General features: G+C 40.1%; 1 protein-coding gene across 3 annotated transcripts in view; it reads right to left on the reverse strand.

Moving 5' to 3' along the window:
* Window positions 1–27,022, reverse strand: part of syt3 (synaptotagmin 3) — a 134,665-nt gene that overhangs the window by 83,949 nt on the left and 23,694 nt on the right. For 2 of the 3 annotated variants that reach the window (XM_012957212.3, NM_001199920.1), the window contains 3 exon segments: window positions 6,932–7,093; window positions 2,433–2,583; window positions 995–1,170 (listed from right to left, as the gene is read on the reverse strand). In XM_012957212.3, coding sequence (XP_012812666.1) covers window positions 995–1,148 — 154 coding nt within the window. In that variant the 5' untranslated portion in view covers window positions 1,149–1,170; window positions 2,433–2,583; window positions 6,932–7,093. 3 annotated transcript variants of the gene reach the window in all.

Below are 27,022 nucleotides of genomic sequence, written 5' to 3' on the forward strand. Positions count from 1 at the left end.
GTTATACAGATATAATGGGGCATTTATTATAAATTGGTGCAAAGCGTACAACGAAGGCCAAGTTGCAATGTTTTCATATCATGGGTAAAGGTCCTTGCACTCACAAATAGAAACCCCATCAAGGTAGAAAATAACTCCAGGGTTTATTAGGTACTTTGCCCCTGGTATACATCTCATCAAAGCATACCAGTGCTAGTGGCCCATTAGAATGACATATAGATGTAAGTAGCACTCTTGTATCTTTTGGTTATCCAAGTGGTTTCTTTGGTCTTTCAAATTTGCCATCAACCCTTCCCTTCCCCAGTTACCCACAAGGTAACTCCCCGGTGCCATATATGCCCCAAAGCTTCCAGTATGTGTGCCAGCAGTAATCTGGTATTATTAAAATAAACACATATAAATATATATTGTAGTTACAGAGTTTTTTGTAAAGAGCAGTAGAGGACGTGTCCAATACCTTAATGGCAGCTGGGGGTAGGATAAGGAGCAATAACCTAATATTAAAGTAATGATGTAAATATTAAGCACGGTTTGCACCAATCCATGTGCAGCTTAATTAGTTATGTGGGCTATACAGGTAGATGAAGTGGATCTGCAACCCAAGCGGTGTGCCAGACTGGGCTGATCTGGTCATTGTGCCAAAGTCATATTGTAGGCAATACTATTATGAGAACATTTTTTTATTTATTAGAAAAACATTAATGATTTGTTTAATGGCACAATGTAAGCAAAGCACCCATGGTGGAGCAACCCTTTTAGGAATGAAACAGTAGGCCAGTTGTACTGGGCAACCATTGTAGTAATCCCCCAAAATCTAGTCAGTCCCCTGTCCAAATCTCAAGGGGTAGGCTTATCTCTGTGCAAGTTCATCATTTATACTCACATGAATGAAACTGTCATCCATAAATGTAATAAATAACCATAGTAACCACGGGCAGATTGCCACTCCCCAGACTTTGGGCACCCAGAGCCCAGGAATAAGCATTTAGCTTACCTGTGTTTCTGATGTGTGTCATCCCTTGGCTTCGCAACAAGTCGTAAAATTCCAGACATTTTTCATTCTCAGCGTAGCTTTGCATGCTAGAGCATAGCTCCCTCATCAGCATCATAGTGCTGCGGCAAAGATCCTCTTCATAGTCCCCGGACATCTCGCACTACCATCTCTCAGCACTGCCAGGGGGAGGCAAAGAGTTAGCATGGAACACTGGCACCATCTCCGTCTCCATTACTCGCAATCTGATCATGCACCCGGGGGGGGGGGGGGGGGTGACCAAGCAGATTAGTGCAGGTTAATTATACGTAAGTGTGGCCAAATAGCTCATGATTGTGTAGCCCAGAGCCTCACTATATATGGTATATATATAATGAGAACAAACTTTCAGTGTGTGCAGTCTTTATATTGCATGTTATATATGTATAAACAGGTATGGGATCTCTTATCCACAATGCTCGGGGCCCAGGGTTTTCCAGGTCTTTCCATAATTTGGATCACCATAAATTAATTTTATTAAAAATCAGTTAAACAACTTAAATAACTCCAATAGCAATGCCTCCAATAAGGATGAATTGTATCTTAGTTGGGATCAAGTTCTAGTGTTTTATTATTAAAGAGAAAAAAGGAAATCATTTTTAAAAATCTGAATTATTTGCTTATAATGGGCTATGGGAGATGGCCTTCCTATAATTTGGAGCTGCCTCCGTAACAGGTTTACGGATAACAGATACCCTGTATCTATATACATATATATTATGTGTACGTTTATATGGTAGATACAGTATATACTGCATGAAGTAATTCATATTCGGATTCATATTGACAGGCACAGTTCTATTATAAAAGGGTTAAATCTTAAATAAAGCCTTAAAAAATTGATGCCTAAACGACAGATGGAACCTACCAATGAAAACATCTAGAGATGTAGCCCATCGTGATATCCATGGCTGTTCCTGTTATCTCTGCAGCTAATTGCTGAGGTGCAGCCCTAGGGGGTCCTCAGGGAGGATACATAATAATCTGATTATTTTGGGAATAACTAAACCCTCGAATAGACATAGTGTAAAAAAATACTTTTTGGTTGCCTTATATTTCTTTCAAATGACAATGTATGTCAATGCGTACATGGGGGTACATATCCTCAGCAATTTCCCCTGCTGCCCCAACTTCTCTGCTGGGGGTTAATGTTTCATTCTAGTACCTTCTGTTTGGATGTAGACGAGTATTTGTGTGTCATCAAGTATCTGTGAGACTGTATCGCCTTCCCTGACTGTCTCTCTCAGATCAATGATTCGCTACATCGAAAGGGGAATCCAACATAAAGTTGCACAAACAATTAAATAGAAATGTGTTTTATTGTAGCACCCACTTAAAGATTAAAGGTATTACAGGGATTTTTTCTCCCCCAGAAAAAAAAGAAACAAAAAAAGAATGGAACCTTTTATAGAGAAAGCTGGGGAAGCACCTGTCTTCACTCTCCATTCAAATGATCACTTGAAACTGGCCAACCCTCCTACTCCAGTACTGGGAAGGTCCCTCTCCAGTGGTTTGGGCTGTGTCTCGATTGCCAGGGAGGGGTTCTTCAGTACCTAAAAAGAAAATACACTTTAAAGGAGAAGGAAAGTCATGTTGGCATTTTACTACCAATAGATTCACCACATTAGTTCCACCTAGAACGCTATATTTATTCTGCAGAAAGCATTGCCATACCTGAGTAAAGAGCCCTAGAAGCTCCCTCTGTTTGCTTAAGATTGCAGCTGCCATTTTAGCTTGGTCTTCATAGTTTCTAGCTATTATAGCTCAAATCACACATTCCTAAGGGAGGGGGGAGTGAGTTTTATAAATTCTTGTGGGAGGGGGAGCAGGAGAGGGGAGAGATCTGTGCAGGCTCTGGCCCTGGGAATGAAGGATTTTTCTGAGAGAGGAAGTCAGATATCCTAAGAACATGTTTACAAAAAAGGAGACAAGAAATCCTGTGTTTCTTTTGATAGAGAACTCAGTGCAGCGTTTCTGTGAGTGCTTATTGCTGTATTTACCTAGACCTTTCTGATCTCAGAATAGCATTCTCTAAATCATAGTAAAAGTTAATTTAAAAGTGAATAACACCTTTAAAGCAGTAATGTATGCCATGTATGAATTAAACTAGGTTATCTAATGTCATACAAAGATGACTGAAGCCATTAGATAGATATGCCAATAGTCTGCCCAATAGCTGACATACCTGACATATTGTGTGACTACAGTAAAATTCTGCTTTATATAGAAGCAGCCTGTGCTGTAGTGATAATTTCCCAGTAAAGAGCTGTAACATACCTAGCTATCCAGCTTACAGCTGCTGATATGAAAAGATCCACTAATCCTGATTGCAAGGAACCAGGGTCCCTCTCTGTAAAACATGTGACCACATCTATTTGCTTAATTATCCGCACAGGCCGTTTGCACTCGTTGGGCTTCTTTATGAAATTCCTTGCGTGTCTCTTGCACGTCAGATAATGACCTTTATCAGAGACGCACTCGGTACCATCCAATCGACATTTCCTACTGGAAATGTTACAGGTCTTGCCAAGCCTCGCGGACTTTATTGATCAGGTATCACGGATTCTAATCATCTTATCAGATCTTGCACCCCGCAGGCCTCTGCTTTATAATGCGCTTCTGTCACTATCCGTGCTCTGATTTTCTTACATTCAACCTGATATTTAATGGTCGAAGGAAAAAAGAAATCGATTAAATGTGATGTAAGGAGTCCAACTATTGAAAAGAGATGCCTGGTACAGGGAAGGCATCAAACGTAGGGGGCACCTAGAAACTTGAACTAGAAACTTGAAAGAAGATGGCCGAACCCTAGTCTGTATTTGTATGTATTATTATAGGTATGGGATCCCTTATATGGAAACCCGTTATCCAGAAAGCTCTGAATTACGGAAAGCCCGTCTCTCATAGACTCTATTTCAATCAAATAATTCAGAATTTTAAAACTGATTTCCTTTTTCTCTGTAGTAATAAAACCGTACCTTGTACTTGATCCCAACTAAGATATATAATTACCCCTTATTGGGGGCAGAACAGCCCTATTGGGTTTATTTAATGGTTAAATGATTCCCTTTTCTCTGTAATAATAAAACAGTACCTGTACTTGATCCCAACTAAGATATAATTACTCCTTATTGGGGGCAGAACAGCCCTATTGAGTTTATTTAATGGTTAAATGATTCCCTTTTCTCTGTAATAATAAAACAGTACCTGTACTTGATCCCAACTAAGATATAATTACCCCTTATTGGGGGCAGAACAGTCCTATTGGGTTTATTTAATGGTTAAATGATTCCCTTTTCTCTGTAATAATAAAACAGTACCTGTACTTGATCCCAACTAAGGTATAATTACCCCTTATTGGGGGCAGAACAGCCCTATTGGGTTTATTTAATGGTTAAATGATTCCCTTTTCTCTGTAATAATAAAACAGTACCTGCACTTGATCCCAACTAAGATATAATTACCCCTTATTGGATGCAAACCAATCCTAATGGGTTTAATTAATGTTTTATTGATTTTTTAGTAGACTTAAGGTATGGAGATCTAAATTACAGAGAGACCCCTTATCTGGAATACCCTTGGTCCCAAGCATTCTGGATAATTGGTCCTTTACCTGTATTAACATTTATTATTAACATTATGTATGTTTTCATGTGTATACCCTTCTGTAGCATTTTAGCCTATGCCCTGTAGCAAGAAACGCGTCAGAAATCTTTTTAGACATGTAATATTCAGTAAATATATGTATTTACTTTACTTCATTTGAACTGTAATTTTTGGAGTGCCTGTCCAAATTATTTGTGATATAAGAGGATGGCAAAACCCTAGGTTGACGTTATCTCCTGTGTCAGTCTGTATTTGTATGTATCGGTATGTTTTCATGTGTATACCCTTCTGTCGTACAGTACAGGTATGGGACCTGTTATCCAGAATGCTCGGGACCAAGAGTATTCTGTATAAGGAGTCTTTCTGTTATTTGGATCTCCATACCTTAAGTCTACTAAATAATCAATAAAACATTAATTAAACCCAATAGGATTGTTTTGCACCCAATAAGGATTAATTATATCTTAGTTGGAATTAATTACAAAGTAATGTTTTAATACTACAGACAAAAAGGAAATCAATTTTTAAATTCTAAATTATTTGATTAAAATGGAGTGCATGGGAGATGGGCATTCTGGATAATGGGTTTCCAGATAATGGATCCCATACCTGTACTGAGAGAAAAAGAAAAAGGACTACATGCAGAGAAAAGGATAATACACACACAAAATGAAAATGTAGCCCAGAGTTTTCAGTTCTCAGGGTCAAGCTTTAGAATAGAAGCTGACAGTCGTATACGTTCGAGGAACTCGTTTTACAACAATAACGCTACTTTAATTATCCCCAAGTATTAACTGATTGCCTCCCCCACACTTTTAATTATTTTCACTTATTAATTGATTGCCTCTCTAGCTCCTGGGTATATTCAAATCATACAGATTTTCCTGAGCAAATATTTTCCCAAGCCCAGGCTACAAATAGATTTGGATTAGTACTTGCTGGAAAAATCCCACTGCTTGACAAATAACCTTTATAATAAGAGTTAAATCTGCAGCCTTCTAGCTGTTGCTAGACTTCAATATCGAGCTGCATTGCCACCTGGGTATCTATTAGCTAGCTGTGCATCAGAAGCCATCTCTGGCCTGCCAGTCATCAGTTGGGCAGCCCCATTCTAACAAATAGACATGGTGCTTTGCCGGATCATTGCTTTATTTGAGAACTTTACTTCCCTCATTCCCCTAAGGTTTCCTTAGGCAGAGGCTATCATTCACATATTTATAAAGTGCCAACACATTCTGAGGCATTGTACAACAGGAGTTAGGCTATGGCCACACAGAGCTGATTTTGATTTTCAGACTGCAGACAAAAGCAGGGTGAGAATCATCCCCTATGCTCCGAACAGCCTATCCAAGTACCTGCACCATTAGCCATTGCGTCAGCCCAGGTGCAGGCACTGAAATCCACTCTGTGTTCCTGGCCAATGCCGTGACTCGGGGTGCAGGCACATCCTACAGTTGATTGGAGCACAGGGGCTAAACGCAGGTCCAAAATCTGCCCAATGTGGCTTAAGCCTAACAGGTAGCAGCCAATTAGCCATAGAGCCAGGTGTATTTCCAAGAAAGAATCCGTGACCTTTATGCTGGGCTTTCAACATAAACTGTAGTGATGAGTGAATTTTTTGGCAGGCATGAAAAATGTTCATTGTGAATAAGAAATAAACACAGCAAAAAGATGGCACTGACTGCAATGCATTTGGTGTGAAAAAGGTGCAGCAAAAAGGTGCCAATTGACACCAATGTCTTGCAGTGAAATGCAGTGAAAAATACCAACTGACTAATTCATTCTGCGTGAAAAAAAAGAAGCAAAAAAATGGCCATGACTTTCCTTTAGGCTGGGACTATGCTTCAGGGCCCTGAAATGAGCTAGGCCCACAGTTTGGGGACCACTGTCCTAAGGATAAGTAGAGATTATAATATCCATTTGGTCATTGAGTCATCAACCAGGGATTTGCCATCAGTCTCTGGATGTGTGTACTGGGCTGGAGAATGGGCAGGGTTAGGAATAACAGGGCATGGTTTGGGAATAAAGGGTGCTTCTCTGACTTTTTGTCCATGTTCTTAACCACATGCAAAAAATAAAGACTATTTATTAACCCATCCGCCCTCCTGTCTGGTAAGACAAAATATAAGCAAATGGAATGATTAAAGGAAACATTTTCAGGTTACAAGGCAATAATTGCTCATGATTCCTAATGCAATGCTTATTAAATTCATTTTTAGTGGCTACCCAGTACTAGCCAGTATATATTTATATATACACACAGTTTTCCCACATCTTTTATGAACCTCTATTCACCTTTCCAGTTGGGTCACACCATTCTCATGCTTTCTTCTTCCCGCCATTCCAGCTACTTTCCACTGAAAAACTTGCCCAGCAACTTTGTAACTGTCTTGTGTGGAAAGTTTTGCTTGCAGGTGCCAACATTTGCATTTACGGCTTCTCCCTTATCCGGCAGTCCTGTGGGAAAGCAAAATAAAAATACTCATCTCCAATGGAATCCACAAGAACAAGTTCCATTGAACTTTCATTTTAATGAGCTTTCAGAGCAGATGGAACTCTTGTATCAGACCATGTAGGGTTGCCCTAGCAACTTGTAATGTCAGGATATCTCTACTGTTTAGTAATTAGGCCCTCAAAAATAAAACCACAAACTTGGCACACAAACCACAATTTTCCGATTTGCTCTGAGCACATCAGCATGCCCTCGATAAAGCCATTAAATGCGGTATTACATTGAATATACAAATTAATTGGATGCCAGGGCTTTTAACCTGCATACACATTAATTTATTAAAGTTATACACTTGGGGGTAATTTATGAAAAAACTCACTTCAGTTCTACTTAGCTTCTACTGCAATGGGCATCACACTTTTTGACCATGATTTCCTAACTTGTTTACTGCCCCCCATCCCTTACATTATCACAAAGCTAAAATTCATTCTGACCTTTAGGCAATATACAGTCATTCTGGTATGAGGGTGTGACTGTTTGGTTATGTGTCTGGAACACCATCTTTATTTTACCCAAGTTAAAATAAAGCAGTTGATTCATTTAGCTCTGTGTACCTCTCCCCTCCTAAGCCCACTGATGACTAGGAGGTTACAGGAACTTTAATGATCAAAGTAATTTCCAATTAATATGTCTACAATAACGTTGTATATTTACTGCTCTCTGGCTAATAGTAACATACGTGTAGTAGAACCATGATACATTTTGGGGTAGACTGTCTAAACCTGAGGATCTTGTGTTCTGTGGAACAGTTTAGTTTCAAAGTATAAGAAATTGCAGCAAAGCAGAGAAGTTTTATGGGCTTAATATATAAGTCTACTCAAAAGTGGCCTCCAGGTATACGCAGAACCCTGTAGTTAATGGTTTGTTGGCATGCAGAAAAGTAGTGCAATGTGTAGGCCAGTTTTGTGTCAATAACTGGCTTGATTTAAAGCCACAACTGGATTCAAGATGATCATTTGCCATATTTTGTTGATTATAATTGCCCTATTAATTTAATTGGCAACTAATGCAAAATCCAACAGAAGAATAAGCCTTGACATTGTTGAGTGAAGCACAAAGAGACCTTATATGTTTAACTGATTAAATCACAGGGGGTAACATAGTAACATAGTAAGTTGGGTTGAAAAAAGACGTACGTCCATCACGTTCAACCAAAGGGTGAAGGGTGTCAAGAAAGAGTGGACTCATGGACTCATGGTCCAGCTGCAAACACACACATGACTGGTGGGTTACCAGTACCAAAACTATTAACCAATCATATTTTTGATTTAGCACAATCTTATTGTCTTTATATGTAATTGTTGTACAGTCAAAGTGGTCATGCATAGGCTGATACTCTTCGAAATCCAACAGTCAGATAACACATAAGTGGCAAGGCATGGCGTGACTATGTTCTGTTCATTCAGGATCACAGCCTGAAGACTGGAGCATCAGGAAGCAAAGATGAGCTGAGGCTCACATTCACTTCTTCAGCTTCTAGTGCACCATGCAACTGCCAACAGTAAAGCAATAGATGGCAATTCCTTTTTTACTTTGAGATCATGACAGAATACTGTATACGCATTGAAAAAGATTTGATTTCTGTAAGATTGTATTGTTACGGGTATGGCCAGCTTTACTCATCCATTGTCCCCATTTTCTGTTATTGTATTATAGTCTAAATACCCTTAAGTTGACATTAGGAGAAAAAGAAACTCCAGAGGGCCTATTTATAATTGAAACCACAAGTGTTGATGTGTTAAAATAAATGCAAGGTGTTGCATATATTGACACCATTCATTAAAGACACTCCCTCTCTGTTAAATCAAGTGCAAGTGTACCTATTGTTTTGACGCATCAGGAGCAACTCAATCTCAGCTGCAATGAAACAGAAATGGTGGGGGGGAAATGCTACATTATGGAGAAGAAAAATGGCAAATGTCTGAAATTGCACTTTGCATAAGTGATATCTCTCTGGACAGAAACAATATAAAAGAACTTGTCACTACAATGAACAGCACAGAAACAGAAGAGCAACACCAGGAAACTTACAAATGACACTGAATCAGAATGTGCCCTTGCTGCTCAGTGGGAAAACAAAGGTAGCACAGCGAGCATTAAAGACCAACCGAATAACAGAACTGATTAAGTGGCACTCGGGTCTGTCACTGTGTCTGGGAACTAGGCAAAACTGAAGGCAACAGCTGCCCTGTAAAATGCCCCCCCCCCACAATACAATGGGTAAAACATCTATAAAAAGTCTAAATGAATGGACATGAAACTGCAGCAAATGAGTTACACTCAGATGTAAAAAGTATTGGTGAGCCACACAAGCATGAAAAATGTTCTTTCGGGATACCAAATAACTATGATTAGCAAGTTTGTAGCCCCATGTGGACTGCTGCCTGCAGGAGGCTCTGCTTGGAGTAAATCTGTGTCTCTGTGTTTCCAAAACTTGTCTCCAAGTCTGAAATGGGCACCTACTTTGAGGCCACTGGGAGCAACATCAAGGGGGGTGGGGAGCAACATGTTGTTCACGAGCTACTGGTTGGGGATCACTGGCCTAAGGTCCAAAGCCTAATAGGTGAAACTGTCTAGCAAAGCCTCACTGGTAGTGGAGTAGTGTGAGGAGAAGTTGTTCCATATTGATCTGAGTCCATATAAACAGCTTGAAGAACAGTTAGAGATAGCATTGGAGAGAATTTCCCTCTGTTCTCCTAGATTCAGTCCAGCTTGAAGGTTCTTTTCAGTTGAGATTTAGAGCAAATATGTATTTGTCTTAGATATTCTTGGGACCAAGTCTAGAAGACTGATACACCAACATTTTTTTAATATCTGTACTTCATAATGACCTAACGTTGGACCTTCAAGGCGGGCCTGGCCAAAGGCAAAAGTTAGAAACACTAGGACAAAACTCTACCCAAATATTAAGCCCTTCAGCACCTGCTGCATTTTCCTGCATTTAAAGAAGCTGATTGAGATTTTCTGGGATCTGTTGTTACTGTTTGAGCGATGGTGTTTGAATTTTCTGCAGAGCATTTATTCTAGCAGTTACTGAGCCGCTTACTGGTATTTTTGACTAGCTTCGATCCACGGTTTCTTTAAACTTGCACACTTTAGAGATGTTTCTTGAGATTTATGCACACTCTGTAACACGAACACTACATGGCAGTAAGCGAAATACAATAACAGAGGAATGGATACCATCAATAGAGGTTCACACAGAATTCCAATTTCACTAGGCGGGAGTGAAAATTCTTTCTTTTAAGCAAACTGCACCAGGTAGAGCTAAGAAACAGAGGTCTTAAGACAATGCAGTCAATAATGAACAGGCACTAATAAAGCCACATACATACTTACATATTGTAAAATTCACAAGTGTGGGTAAGGTAATTGTGATGTGCATGTGAAGCTGAAAGAGGCAAATATTTTTATGCTGTACCATCTTATTGGCTATAAAGACACAAATAGGAGCTGCTTCTTAAACCAACTACAATATACAGAGTCTAAAATACAATGCGACAAACTGCACAGCCCTCTTGTTGTTTATTGGAAATGCTGTGAATTTTAGATTAAGCTCTGCAGGACAAGAGACCAGACAAATATAATGTAAAAAAAAACATGAATTTAGCATATTGTTATGTGATTTTTGATGTTCATTAGTGCTGCAGGTTTTGGGGTAGGGTTGAGAAGACGTTTGCTTGGGCAGCCATTAGATGTTATAGGGGCCCACTACAAATGTAGTGGGCCCCATTACATTGGGAATGAAATTCAAACCAATCCCTGGCATTGTTAAGTACTCAAGGGTCCACACTGGCCAATATAAATACCTCTCTATGGCAGCCTACAGCAGCCCATCTGATATTTGCCAGAGTTTCTATATTTTCTGGCCTGGGCCCCATCATTGCAAACAGAGGCCACATTGGTTGAAAAAGAGTGGAGCTTTGCTATATGGTGTATAAAGGGAATGATGCACATTTTTTTAGCCATGCAGCAATTTTAGCTGCACCCACTTTTAAGGCCACCCATTTCTAAAGTAATGTGTACTATATAGAGTAAGGAAATTGCTGTTTGATCCCAAACATGATAATCAAGGTCACAGAATGCCTCTGCATTAAAAGGATAACTCCTAGCAACCCCAACACTGGGCAGTATTGTAACCCCCAACATAGAACAGCTCATACTCTTTCTGGCACAGTGGCCCCCACATTTCATGACACAGCAGCACCAGGCCCAGCTTTACAGGAAACAATATACCTAGTATTCATGAAACAAAGGCCTCAGAACCTGCAACATGACACAACGGCCCAGCATACATCTCCCCCATTGCACCTTTATGTGCTTTGCTCTGTTCTATGAGAGGCACTGTTGAATAAAAAGTGTGGATAAAATTATTGCTCCAGCATTCTATAGAGCCACATGTCATCTGGTGAGATTCACTGTAGCAAGAAAAAAAAAGAAGTGATGGAATGTTAACTTACTGCATCCGACACCCCCTCAGTTACAGGTATGGGACCTGTTATCCAGAATGCTTGGGACCAAGGGTTTTATGGATAAGGGGTCTTTCTGTAATTTGGATCACCACAAAGTCTACTAAAAAATAATTCAAACATTAATGAAATCCAATAGAATTTTTTTGCCTCCAATAAGATTTAATTATATCTTAGTACAATGGTACTGTTTTATCATTACAGACGAACTATATTTCAAAATTTGAATTATTTAATTAATTATACCATGCCCCCCCCCCCCCCAGAGAAAAAATGAGGGCAGCCCTATCATGCCCTCAGCTTCATTGGAGCCTCTTGATTGGGAAATGTTGGTAAAAAAAATTGAATTGTTAGAAAATGTAATAGGAAAAAATAACTGTTGTATACCTGTATATTTCTTCCATGTTAATGACATTGGCATGAATTTTACTTGCTATTCCAGGAGGGGGTAACCCTACTTTAAGCAGTAGGTGGGGCTTGGTGTTCTAAATATGGCACCACTGACTAATAATTACAGTCTTTCGGCCTGGGACATTCCTACTGTCTTGTTTTTTCCTAAAATTCTGGTATCCAACCTGCCATTCCTGAAATACAACTTCAATAAATATAGTACAGCTCCTAATATTTCCATTTACAAATTGTACAAAAAGAAAATGAAAGCATTAGGGTATGGGATGGGCTGCGCTTGATTTGCCCTAAAATACTTAGAATTACCCCCAGCAGGTCATTAGACAGTGTGGCTGCGACTAGGAATAAATTGGTCACCAGTAAAGAAAGCATGCAGTCACTACAGAGAGCTTTTCAGACAATGGAGAAAATGGATTGTCACTCTGTAGTCACGGAAGCTGCTACAAAATGACCCTTCCTTTGAACACTAAATGTCTGTTTATGGTACCATGCATCTGGAAGCTCTGCAGTAAATAGACAGGGAGAAGGGAGAACAAGAGCAGGTCATCTGGCCATTCCCAACAGAGTATGCAGAAGTAATGAAGAATATTGTTGCGCCCGTGAGTCATTATGACACCAGGCGGAGGTTAATAAGCTGACACGGCAGTTTTGTATTTATAGTCTACACATTGATTATGCTTGGAGGCTCCTTTCAATGCAAGAGTTCCTTCTGGATTCACATTTGCACAGTTAATTATAGCTAGGCGAAAAAAAGCCTCTAGAAGCTTCATGAAAATGATAGTGGGACAGCACAGTCTCATCCATTTTCTGCCATCACAGTTATCTTCATTTAGATAATGAAGATTTTCTTTTACAATGTTTAATTTGGTGGGGGGTTATGGTCACTAACACTAAAATAATTTGACTTTTTTTTTTTTTACAAATTATCCCACTCTCTGTTTGAAAGTTTCAAAACATATTTATATAAATAAATTCATTTTAAGCAGTAGAAGACCACATGCAGGATTGTAGGGTTCAATATGAACAACAAGAGGGGTCTCAATTCTTTCTTAACTGTAGGATTGTTGGGGTTTCATGCCTCCATATCTTAACATGCAATGTGAAAATGCAGCCTCAAAATCAGGGATCCCCAACCTTTCTTAGTCATGAGCCACACTCAGATATAAAAAGAGTTGGGGAGTTTGGGGGTGCCAAATAAGGACTGTGATTGTCTATTTGGTAGCCCCATGTGGACTGCTGGCCCGCAGGAGACTCTGATTGGAGGAAAACTGTCTCTCTGGGCTTCTAAAACTTGCCTCCATGCCAGAAATTTAAAAATGGGCTCCTACTTTGAGGCTATTGGGAGGAACATCCAAGGGGTTGGGGAGCAACATGCTGCTCCCGAGCCACTGTTTGGGGATCACTGCTCTAAATGATTTAAGCCAGGCATGGGCAACTGGAACTTCTTTAGAGAGCCCACCATTAATTTACACATTAAAATATTGAGATTCAGGCATATTAGTCATCATTTACCCATTTAACACATATACAATACCTGATTCAATACAGGCAAGCAAGTGTATGCTGTACATCTTAAAGAAACCTGGCCAACTGAGGATATATATAGAATCTCGCTACATGCAAAGTTAGACTAGGGTATCTAGGCTCATCATTGCTGTGCCCTCAAATGGCCCACCACCCCAGTCATGGAGCCCCTACCCTGGATCAAAATCCTACACCACTCCAGCGTGTGGCAGGTCCCAGGGAGTCATCAGGTCTGATAGTCTAGGGGCCTCCAGGTGTCCTGCCAGGCCACTCCGACCCTGACAAAAGGTGATATCAGCATTTTGACCAAAAATATTCTTGTGTATATACTATTGCTTTTCACTTGTGTGGCTGAATTGCATTATAGCTCATAGCCTGGTTGGATACCCTTTCCATTATAGCCTATGTGTGCAACTAGCAAAACCATACAGATTCATTAACTACAGATTAATGTGATTAGCTGAAAAAGAAACTCAAAACAAGGAATTACACCCAGAGGACACATGACACAAGTCTGAAGAGCGTTTGTGTTCAATAGTTGAGAGCCAGGTTTCCTTATAATAAAGACCATTAGTCATGATTCTCACCCAAGGCCAATTAGACAGTGAATGTTAGGGAACATATTAGCAGCAGCAGCAGTGAAAAGAAAGGTTCAAAGAGTAAAGCAAAGGTGAACTTTTTGTACGGGTTTGTGTTTTCTGAGCTGATGGACTTCTTAGAGCACTTGATCTTGAATTATTATGTCACAATTACTGTTAAACTGCCTGCCCTACGCTGATCTGTAATGCCTAGACACCGAACGGTATATACAGAACTGAGCAGGACCCTTCTCCTTTTGTTTGAGCCTGCACACACCTTTCTTTTAGTTGTGTACCTGTCTTCTTTTTATCTTTTAGTTTTCTTCCATTTCTGCCTGCTTTCTCCCAAAAATTCCCTCCTGTACTTAGCTATACTCCTTATTTCCCATGATTCCCCCATCCAACCTTTATTTCTTCTCTTTTCTCCTCTTTCTTCCAAATAATTCTCCCTCTCTCTCCCTTCCCTTTTCTCATCCTTCCCCATGATTCACCCTTCTGTACTTTCACTCCATCCTATTATCCTTGGCTTTCTTCCTCCCTCACCATGATCCCCCTGTACTCTTCAACCTCTGTTGCTTTCCTTTCCTCCTCCCTCTTTATAATACCCCCTTCCCTTTCTTCATTCTTCCCTATGATCCCCCCTCATGTACTTTCTCTTCAACCTTAGTATAAACCTTAACATTAAATCACATTTCTTTAGAGGAGCTTATCCTCATCTAGCCGACCATAGCTATCTCTGTGTTGCTAAATGCAACACATTTTAACATTTCTGGCTTGGAGACAAGTTTTTGAAGCAAACAGACACAGTTTTACTCCAATCAGAGCCTCCTGCAGGGCAGCAGTCCACATAGGGCTACCAAATAGCCAATCACAGCTCTTATTTAGCATCCTCAGAGAACTTTTTTCATGCCTGTGTGGCTTGCCAATACTTTTTACATCTGAGAGTAGCTCATGAGTAAAAAAGTTTAGGGATCTCTGATTTAGATTGTAAGCTCTTTGGGGCAGAGTCCTCTTTATCTCTTGTATAAGTTATCAGTTGAGATTTTGAATGCGGTTTGAATCCAAAAGCTCCCGTACTGCAGAATGAATAAAAAAGCAGACTTCCCGTGGCACACTATACCACCCCACGGCACATTATTTGGAAAAAGGTGTGATAATAATCAATTTAAACCCAGTGACATGGTGGGACATAGACATCTGAGCCAAATGTGCCGATGAAATGTTCACCATCTGTGCGCTGATGGTCTCAGCTCAATGTAAAGACAGTGCAACATAAAACGCACCATTAACGGATTCTTTGCAATTAGTGCACTAAACTGTTCTTTCTATTTCTTTCAGAGCATAAATCCAGTAATCTCCTCTCGGCAGCCCGGCAAGTAAAAGCTCATCTCCCAGGAGTGAATAAGTAAAAGTAAATACGCGAGTGAAACAAATCACCACAATGAGAAGCACGCAGAGGAAATTTCCATTAGAAAGATAGTTTTCTCGCCTTCTCAGCAAACCAATTTCTCTCCTTTTATTGAAAAGACATTTCAATAATCCATTGACGGTTCTGAGGAGGTTTTCGCCAAAATGTGTACGCTCCCACTGTGTAATGGATCAAGGGAAATCTATCACCGTCTGTAATATATTCAAATGGGCTCCACTATTAGAGGTGAAAACAAGCAGAAAATGAAAGCAAGATATTACGGCGATGGATGGAGGGAACAATGGCACTCCAAAGAGCAGTACAGAACGTGCAAGCGCAGCATATGGCGGAGACCCATTGCCTTATAATCATTCTGCTTGTGATTTTATAGGGAATTTAGCATTCTTATTGTTTGGAATGGCAGGTCTGCATGTATGGGGCCACAAAACTTGAAATTTTCAACAGTTTCAGTCTAAGTATACAAAATAATTTGAACACAAGTTCTTGGGAATGGTGGTCTCCACATTTGGTTGTGGTTGTGAACCACCGACATTTGGTTGCATTTTGTATTATGTGTCTAAATACATTGCTTGCACATAGTTGCACCTACCTAGTCTGTCTTAACGGTCGCACACAAGCAGGTTTTGACTGGGATTCAAAATACGCCCTGGCATTCAAAATACACAGAGGCCCAAACAGCCCCCACCAGCCAAATAAATAGCGACTGTCTATGGCATCTTACAGCAGCCCCTCTGGCATTTGCCTGTACCTACAGATTGCCAGTCTGGGCCTGTGCACAACCAGTTGCACAAAATTGGGGGGAAATGCTGCATTATGGATAAAAAAAAGCTCTTTGGGACAGGGACCTTATTCCAACTGTGTATTGAACACCTTAACACTTAAGCATATATTTACTGATTTTATTTATAATTATTATATATAGCTCATAATAATTATACCACTCTACATGTACACCTTGACCAAGGCAACCACAGCCCTTTACCTTTATACACTTTGGCAAATCAGATGCAATGCAAATAAGACTGCCTTTTGTATTTGTAACAGACAGCACTGCACTGGTTGGTCGATAGTGAAAATGCAGCTGTAACCATCACTAGTCATAATGTGTTGCTTTTAATGGGCCGGTGAATATATTTTCAGCTGCATTTGTGGGGCTAGTACGTATTTACTTGCTTGACATTGCCAATATATGGTAGTTTAATATTTCTATTAACATTGTATCTATATGAAGGGGCTCCTTTCTTGCTGACTATTGTTTTTATGGGTTAGAGTTTGATTTTAATAGGTTGCCTTGCTTTTGTTTTAAAGGAAAACTATACCCCCAAACAATGTAGGTCTCTCCTGGGATCATAGGATTCACAGTGCACACAAACAAGCCAAGGCACACATACATGCTAGGCCCCATCAGCCAATTAATGGACACAGTTCTGTCTTTTACTTCCACACTACTTCCTGTTACAGTCAGAGCTGCATCACTTCCTGTCAGGTGATCTCTGAGGGAGCACATAGCCCATCACAAAATGGTGGCTCAAGGGAAAGGATGTAAAAGGGCAATATTTACTGATATATATTCCAGTTTGGTGAGATTCTTTAATAGGTCACTTAAGATAATATACACTATCTGTTGGTTAAGTATTCATTCTGGGGGTAAAGTTTTCCTTTAATAAAATGTTCCTTTTTACTTGATCTTTTTGATCTTGCTAACATACACTGAGCCATACAGGGGTTTAGTCCCGTTTAGATTAAGACTGTATTTATAGACATATAAGGACACCCTGTTAGGCTACCTGTATTCAATCTCTTGTTGTATGAGGTTAGCTTATTGAGCATAATTCAAGATGGTAACCTCCTTTAGACATTTTGAAGGCTGAGTTTTTGCTGCTATAGAGCTGCTGAACCTCTGGGCCTGGTACACAAAGTTCATGATATCTAATACAGCATTACTGGCACTATTCAGTTTTAAGATTTATTTCTCCTTTAAACAGGTACAGATCTACTGCTTTTCTTTTTTACTTTCCATAACCCTCCCTTTCGCCTTATGATCACCTCTAACAAGAAGGCAGCAGGTTGAATGGCTCAGTGACCAAGGGAACATTGAGCAGATTTACTGGGGGGCATGGATAGTCAGAACTAGCTGAAGAGGAAATTTATCACATTTAGAATCAGCAGGAACAACCCCATCCGTTTAATCGACGATTGTAGATAAAACGGTGTCAGCAAAGGCATTCCCCTGTGCCAGGCGCACTATTTCATGACTTACAGGCTTCTCGCCGTGCCTTAATGATTTCCAGGAATAGGTGTTTTCATGACTTGAGATGAAATCGCAAATGTATCTTTAAGACGGAGATCCTGCAGCACTCGGTGGGAGTAAATCATCTCTTGCAGGAGGTGATGGTGCTGATGGATCGGAGGAAACCCAACGTGTGGGAAGGCCATGTTTGCTACATTTACAATAATAGCAGCGGCTGGAAGGAGCCGAGAAACGCGGTTCCTGTCTATCAGGATAACGGCCTAATGCGAAATAAATGCAGTCATTTGTGCCGGCGTTTAATTATTCCGCAATTAGTCTTTATTTAAAAAAAAAAAATGCTGACATAAAACTGTACATGTATTAACGACCCCTGTTATTTGAAACAAAATAAATGCTGTTAATCTGTAATTGTCACGGGAGACTGATGCGAATGAATATGAGCCCATTAAACGATATATTGAATTATGTATGCTAATTTCTCAATGTGTCATCAAGAGATATAGACACAAGCAGCACTTGTACCCAATTTTACTGTATAATTGGTAAAATAGGCTTTAAGTTAAATATAAACAATGTATTGGTGATTTAAAGGGTAAATATACCTTATTTTGACTTATTTGCCTTTATACTATTTTATTATTTTACTATCATTCATGTACAGTATATTTATCTAATCCAGCCAATAATATGACAGAACTATAGAGTACATACAAACACTGTATTACCAGCTACTTTCTATGGTTACAAAACCCTGTAGGGCTTAGTTACAAGGTGCAATGTTTCCTTCTTTTGGACCCATTATGAATTATTTCCAAAAATTCTGGGTTCCAGCAAACCTGTATGCAGGTTTTTATTGCATCAATGTGTGTATGAAACGGGTGTGTGTGGTGCAGCACAAAAAAACACACCTCCATCAACTTGTACTTTGTACTTTGCAATATAATTGGCAAATCAGATGCAACTAGTGTTGCCACCTTTTGGCCCTGGGTGGGGCAGGGTCCATAAGGGAGTGGGTCCATGATGTAAGGGGTGGGGCCATAACTAGTGATGAGTGAATTTTTTCGCCAGACATGGATTCGCAATTTTGTTTGTTGCGTGTCGAATTGGGTGTGGTCGCGTCAAATTGGGCGCGGTCACATCAAAAAAGCACAAGCAACAAAAAATATAGATGCGGGAAAAAAAAAAAAAATTGCGGTTTTCCCCGTTTCGCAAATTTTCTTGCTGATTCCCAAATTTTATCGCGAAGTGAAACGGGACAAATTCGCTCATCACTAGTCATAACACAAATGGTACAAGGCCATGCCATCAGAATAGCTATGGGAGTGGAATACGAAAGCTGAGCGGGTAGTAGAGGGGGAGCTTAGAAATAGGATTTGGGGAGGATCTAGAGGAGATTTGGGCGAATCAGAGTTTGAGGACTAGATACAAATTTGCTGTCCAGTACATTGCTAGAAAATGTGTAATACCAGCCCCGCCTTAGCTGGTATTTTACGGGCTAGGTGGCAACTTGCATTAGTAATTGAGCCCTCCTGTGCACTTTTCACTGAAGAGTGACAGCCGTAGGGGGCAAATCGCTATATTTTTTGCACATTAGTTCCGCGCCCTGCACTATTTGGAATTGCTACAGATCTCTAGAGGGCGAAAAAACTGCATGAGATTCATGAAAACATCATTGCCTGGATTCAGCAGCTCTGTATTCATGGAGGTCAGGCAAGAGGTGGGACATAGGTGTCATTCCAGCCCCCTAATGGGACCCCAGCAGGTACAGACTGCAACATAGCTCTGTTCTTGCCAATCAACAAGTCAGACTTACAGACCAACGCTAGGTACAGAGAGCAGCCAGATCCTGGGCACAAGTGTTTTTTGAATGAGAACTAAGTGCCAAGCTTTTACAACACTTTCTGGGTTGGACTTCAGTCCTCTAAAACCACACATATTTAACACCATCACGCTGCATATAAATCTAAGAGGAAACTCCATATGGCTGCAGAACAAGCAGTGCAGTGGGAAGATTGAATTCCAACAGAAAACTAATCACCAATACTAAGTTTACTTTAATATATGAATAGTTTAAAGGGACAGAGACAGCAATTTCTGCAGCAATTTCCTTAAAATGAAATTCAGAGGTCACTTCTTATTAAGCACACCCTTTTTGTGGCATTACTGTTAAACCAGTTCAACCACCACCGCTAAACCAACCACAAGACTTATCCACTGAGGGGTTATTATGGTTGAGATATTCATTTATTTGTCATGGCTATTGCAATTATAAGTGCTACGCTGCAACTTATTTCTATCAAGGGAAAGCTAATTGGCTTTCTTGTTTTAAAGCAAGGTACAAACACCGCTCACATGTTAAACAACAGCCCAGAGAAACGTAAGTAGAGCTTTGGTTCACGCCGCTCATGCAGCATTCCAATGATATTCCAAGAATATTATCAGCAGTCTAAAACAGTTCCCAGTATACAGTTAGGTTAATATCTCTCAAGACCAGGGATCCCCAACCTTTCTTACTCGTAAGCCCCAATCAAATGTAAAAAGACTTGGAGAGCAACACAAGCACCATAAAAGTTCATGGAGGAGCCAAATAAGGGCTGTGATTGGCTATTAGGCAGCCTCTATGCACACTATCAGCTTACAGGGGCTTTATTTGGTAGGAAATCTTGTTTTTATTCAACCAAAACTTGCCCCCAAGTCAGGAATTCAAAAATAACTACCTGGTTTGGGGGCACTGAGAGCAACATCCAAGGGGTTGGGGAGCAACATGTTACCCCTGAGCCACTGGTTGGGGATCACTGCTCTAGACTGTAAAGCCATCATTGTATGTGAGGCTCCTGAGAATTTCAAATTTCCCCAATCAACCTCTGGTACAACTGCATTAAAGATGAACCCATTAGACCAACCACTGCCTTCATTGGTTGAGCCACACTCCAGTAGACTTATCTGTTGGATGAGTGTGATTTTGCCATTCATATCCTCTTTTTTAAATACTGCATAAATGCCACACTGCCTCAGAAACCCATTCAGTTAAGGGTTGAACTTGATGGAACTTGTTGTAACTTTGTAACTATTGGTTACAGATTAGCCCTATTACTAAGAATCATGTTTCTGTCTAGTGATCAAGGACCAGAACCCGCTCCAGGGTAAGCTGGCCATTCACAGGGTGGGTTCATAATATCTGACCGAGTGTCATGAGTAAATACTAGTTGGATAAGAAGTAGTAATTTTGCTGTTGACAGTGTTTGGGTGGTTTAATGCCTTCATATGGACATAGAGCACTCTGTGAACGTAAGACTGAAAAGTAACAAAGAGAAACCTAAAATAATTCTACAGCTTCTTAATATGCCATCATTTACTGCCCCCAACAGACCTACTGTACCAGAACAGCTACAACAATAGCTAGTGTTAATGGGCATGATTCAGCAATATATTTTTAGGGTTTAGCACCCCAATTTTTTTTTTCCCCAATAATAACCCCTTTGAGACAGGCTATTATATTATTAAAATATATTTTTTTTAAAATGTAAAATATATAAAAAGTAAATGCATCGGACAAGGCCGTATGGTGTTTAATGCTGCTCAGAAATATGCAATTGTGAAGAGCAGATCTTGTCAGGTCACCTTCATTCAATGGAAATGAAGTGATTATTGAATTGAAAGCTATGCACACTAATTACACCTCTGTGCAAAAACTAAACAGAATTATACCAAAATGGAAAATATTGTAATGATGGCCTTCCCTAGTGAGAAGGAAAATGCTAAAACAAAGCGAGACCCCTGGAGCTGTCTACTGAATACACTATTAATGGGACGACTTAATAATGTCAGCAGCCTATTAACATTTATTTGTATTTGAACAAGAGAACTGATTGCCCCTAATTGGTTATAAACCATGGAGCTCCATCTGCCTGTGGCCTCTTCTACTAAAGAGATTCTGTCATTGCTGCCCCAATTAAATGTTTATACTACATGAGTGCTTGGAAGCCAAGCATAACACCGAATAGTGTCGGAATTAGGGTTGCCACCTCTGCTTCTATTTCTGGGCAAGGGGCAGGCAGTGACGTCACAAGGAGGTGAGGATTGGGCAGCCAGTAACATCACAGGAGTGGGTGGTTGACATCATGGGGCAAGACTATGATGCGTTGATTGATCACAAGTTCTGCACAATTTTCGGAAGGGTTGTCCGGGTCAAAACTGTCTGCCCAGTTTTCCAAATAAGGAAAACTGGGCGGGACTCTTTTTGACCAATCACTGCGTCATAGACTCATCCCATGATGTCACCAACCTGCCGGACAGGTGGCAACACTAGTTGGAACTAACCAATTTATTCTGTTATAAGAAGGCTTAGACCACATTTTTGGTTGTATTGTGGTCTGTTTATATGGCTTTCTTCTTTGATCCTGGTCCACGAGCAGCATCATGATTCCAGGTGTCTCTCTGGAGTCAGAAGTGACATCAAAAAGATGCAGCCTCTGTTTATTCCAGTCAGTGGCCAATGGCACACGTAAGGTCTACTGGACTTGTAGCAACAGCTCAGTTTCTGCTAATGATTTCCAACCACCCCTTGGGAACAAACTGAGCATGTGCAGTGCCATTGACACTCTAACAGGATCAGAATAGAGAGAGCTGCTGCAGACAACTGGATTATCCCTGTTATATGGCTGGTACAGTAAATTCAGCATATAAAATGCAGCATTTCTAGCTCTATTGTTTTTCAGGCTTTAGTTCTGCTTTAATATTTCCATAAACCAAACAAAAGATAGTGAAAATAAGGTAGCGGTTCTTAAATGCTTTTATGTGAGTTTTGTATACCTTTTCAATTACTGTTACAGTTGGTGCTGAGATAAAAAAAAATTTAATTAAATCACAGAACTAAACTCTATATTCCCCATTGCGCAGAGCATAGGATAAGTATGCAGTCAACTCAAAGCCTATTCCATACTTAAATGGTCACTTATTAGTCATCATTGCCCCCTTTTTACATCATTTATTCAGCATTTTGGTGATCTGCAAGCTTTGCAACATATACCGGTAACTCAGAAACAGAAGGTATTCAAGGGAGATTGCCTGAAAAACCTAAGATAGTGGAATATTCTATTCTTGATTAAAAGAGACATGCACCTTGTTGATAGGAAAGGTTTATTTCTCAACAGACAGAACCCAGGTATTGATTTCCATCCAGTCTCACTGTAATGGGCTAGCAGCATTTGTTAAACAATTTTATAACTATAAACTTGGGAATATGTCCTCCTGTTTTTATGAGTTGCTACCAATGAATTTATAATAAAACATGGGGCCATGTATTCAACATTAATCAATGCCATTTTTGGTGTATTTTTAACTAACTGGTACAATATATCTGGTAATACAGTCAATTATTTAAGGACTTGCGTGCCTACATCTAAGGGTTATGGCAGGCATGCCTTATTGATTACCACCAATGGAGGTGATCAAAGCTTTTTTAATCTCTTCAGGGCATTATCCAATGACTACAAAGGGAAGACCAAAGAGCCGCTTTTAGCCATCAACTATCAGCTTAAAATGTATATTGGCCCCCACTTGATCTGCCATGCCTGGAGCCCCAAACACAAGCAAATTGTCCATTCTTAAACTGTGCAAATACACTGTGCTAAATTTACAAGGAGATACAACTTCCAGTGTACAAAGAGTTTTAAAAGCTAAAGTTACTCACCACCCCTTTGATGTTGCTCCCAGTGGCCTCAAAGTAGGTGCCATTTTTAAATTTCTGGCTTGGAAGCAAGTTTTGGATGCATAAGAACCATGTTTACTGTACAGAGCCTCCTGTAGGCTGCCAGTTCACAATGAGCTACCAGATAACCCTTACTGGTCACCTACTAGGAACTTTTTTGTGCTTGCTTTGCTCCCCAACTTTTTTTTAATTTAAATGTTGCTCAGGGGTAAAAAAGGTTGGGGACCCCTGGTCTAGTTGAAGCTGGGAAATCTACCCTGCTTGGTCTTGCAAACAATTGGACAATGGGCAAATTTCATTGTTAACAATGAAAATTTGAAACCTGCCCAATCAATTTTCTGACCAATGTCGGATGAAAAATCGCTAGATTGTTCGGTGCACACTAACCTTACGATAATGTGATGTTTTGTCAGATCGCACTGAAACTGTACGCCCACCTTTAGATTTTCCAGTTAATGGAATTGCCAATTCAAGGCAACCAAACTGGCCAACTTCATCATGCTTTGTGTGGGTAATTTTACTACTTTTTTTTTAACAGCGTTTCTCAGTTTGTCTTTGTCCGACATTGAGGATCACCCCATTAGCGTTTTATGCCACCACTGGCTGACACCAACAAACCAGTTAACTAAAACTACATCCATGATATACATTAAGCCTTACATCCCTAAACCTATACGTATAATAGCTAATACATTTAGGTTTGTGTCACAAAGGCCACTTCATCCAACTTCTATGCCACAAAACAACTATGAAGTCTATGAAACAACAACTGTTTCCCATCAAATCCCCCTCCAACAAGTAATCAAACTGGAGCAGTGTGCCCATCATACCTATTTGCCCTGTAGGTTCCATCATTTTTAACATGTGGGGAGGAATCATGCTTCTTTCCTTTATTATTTATACTAGTGCCTGATATTTCAATTAGCAGTTGCTGAACTCCCAGCTGTACTCCTTCTAAAACTGAAGGGCCTGCCGCTGAATATGACTTTTGTAGAGCATCCTCTATAATCTCCAAGAATGGAAGACAGCAGCTGAAAACATCATGCCCCTCTTATAAAAAAAAGGGGGGAAATGTGGAGAAATCCAAACCTAGAAAGGGTTACTCGCTCTCAGCTCTAGCGATTATCGGTCTTTTTATTATGTAAAGCACTAATCAGGTTTTCATTTGCTAAATACCTCTCTGTATTTTATTCTCACTAGGCGACGTATGCTGAATGCTAAGCTGCACATTGACAAGATAACTGTGCCAAGAAAAGCTGCTATGTGCAAAAAAAAAACATGAATTTTGAAGCCTGTAAAGGTCAGCATTCAGTATGATATTATCTCAGCTACAGCAAACACAATTATGTACAGTGGAGATGGAGTACAGTATATAAAAGTTGCCATATCTTCGACTGATGCAACACAGGCAGTTGGGATTTGTATAGCAGGCCATTATAGCCAATGTGTCTTGTAGTGGGCAGTTATAGGTATATACAGTAGATGATATGATAAAGATATAATGTAAGCCAAAAGTGACATTATTATGCACTGTAGAAATGCTGAGGAATGATCCTTAAAAAGTTTGATAATTAGATAAAATAATGAACTTTTGGGAATCCTTTTGGATTCCATATTTCAATATTTTATCAATCAGCCCCTACTAATTAAAACAGTGCTTACTGTTCAAGAGAAAAAAAGTTTTTGTAGGGTAAATATATATGGAAATGTCTGAAAAACATTGATTAACTTGCATCGAGAAAACTCCGAACTACAGGAAGGTCGTCGCCCATAGACTCAGTTTTAATCAAATTATTACAAATGTATTTTTTTTAATTACACTTAAGGTGTGGAGATCCGAATTACATAAGGACCCCATATCCAGAAAACACCCAGGTTGTGAGAATTCTGAATAACAGGTCCCATACCTGTATTTCTATTCCCTTACCAGCTGACTTGTCAGGCTTTATAGCAGGTAATCTAGATACTATATCCACTCATACCAGAACAAATTACAGAAAGACCCCATATCCGGAAAACTCCCAGGTTGCAAGTATTCTGAATAACAGGTCCCATACCTGTATCTCTGTTCCCTTACCACTGCTTTGTCTAGCTTTATGGCAGGGATTCTGTATCCACCCAGATCAGAGCATTTGTCTCACAAGACACAAAGGAGAAGCAATTACCCTTTATTGAAAAGGCTCATTTATATTTACTACACTGCTGCCTTTGGAGGCCTTCCTCTAATTTAATGTGACTGGAAGAGATAATACTGTGACTCAGCGGCACAGAAAACAAAGCCAATATTGGGGGGTTCTGTTTGTTTTGCCAGAACACCAGACTAAGACAGGGAAATAAGACCATGAGTATTTATATCCACTGGCCCTTGTCACACTGATAGATGCATTGTAGCTGACACCAAGCTGCTGAATGCCAGCTAGCATTACATATCCCTGCATTACCAGACCAGTGGCTGTCGGCCCAACCTCACCTCAGCTCACTGCAGTGCAGTCCTTGTCCAGCCGCTCATTCAGGGGCAGCAATAAGCGGGTAAAAAAGTGACGGATACTGAACCATAAAGGGGTGGATTTTTAAGGGGTAATAGAAACACTTAATTGTGATTAAATACTTATTCCCCCTGGAAAGCGTGCCCTGCATCTTAATATCAATAGATTCGCCACATCAGTGCCACCTAGAACACTATATTTATTCTGCAGAAAACATTACCATACCTGAGTAAAGAGCCCTAGAAGCTGCCATTTTAGCTTGGTCTTCATAGCTTCCTGCTGCAGCTCTAGCTGCTGGTAGCTCAGATCACACATTCTGATGGAAAGGGGGAGTGAATCCTTATGAATTCTTATGGGAGGGGGGAGCAGAAGAGGGGAGAGAGGAGAGAACTGGGCAGACTCTGGCCCCGGGAATGAAGGATTTTTCTGAGAGAGGAAGTCAGATACCCTAAGAACATGTTTACAAAAAAGGAGACAAGAAATCCTGTTTCTTTTGATAGAGGACTCAATTCAGCGTTTCTGTGAGTGCTTATGGCTGTATTTACATAGACCTTCCTGTATTTATTTTTTTACCTTTCCTTCTCCTTTAAAGAATCAGCCGTTATAGTCTCCACATTTACAAAAGTGCCACAAGTGATGCGCAAGTTTGTGTAAGGGCAGAGGATTGGACACCTACGTTCCTCACCCCCACCCTCCCCCTCATAAATGCCTCATAAATATTGCACTGACAAACACAGACATTGTTATATTCATAGGGCACATGGAAGTCCCTGGTACCATTCTGGAGAGTTGCTTCTGTTTTTGCACTTTGCACCCTGCCCTGCACTTAGTAAATGGCCCCTAATGTCACAAAGCAGAGGTTCAGAGGCAACTGGAAGTGTCCAATGGAATGAAGCAACTGAAATTAGTATTTATGCTATTATTATTCTGTTAAATGAAGGAACCTAGATCATATCAATTTGGACCCCATTTTGGGACAATAATAGGTATAAAGAAGAAGGAAAATCGAAATCACTGGG

This window comes from Xenopus tropicalis, chromosome 7 (genome assembly GCF_000004195.4).
Source record: "Xenopus tropicalis strain Nigerian chromosome 7, UCB_Xtro_10.0, whole genome shotgun sequence".
In the NCBI taxonomy this organism is placed as follows: domain Eukaryota; kingdom Metazoa; phylum Chordata; class Amphibia; order Anura; family Pipidae; genus Xenopus; species Xenopus tropicalis.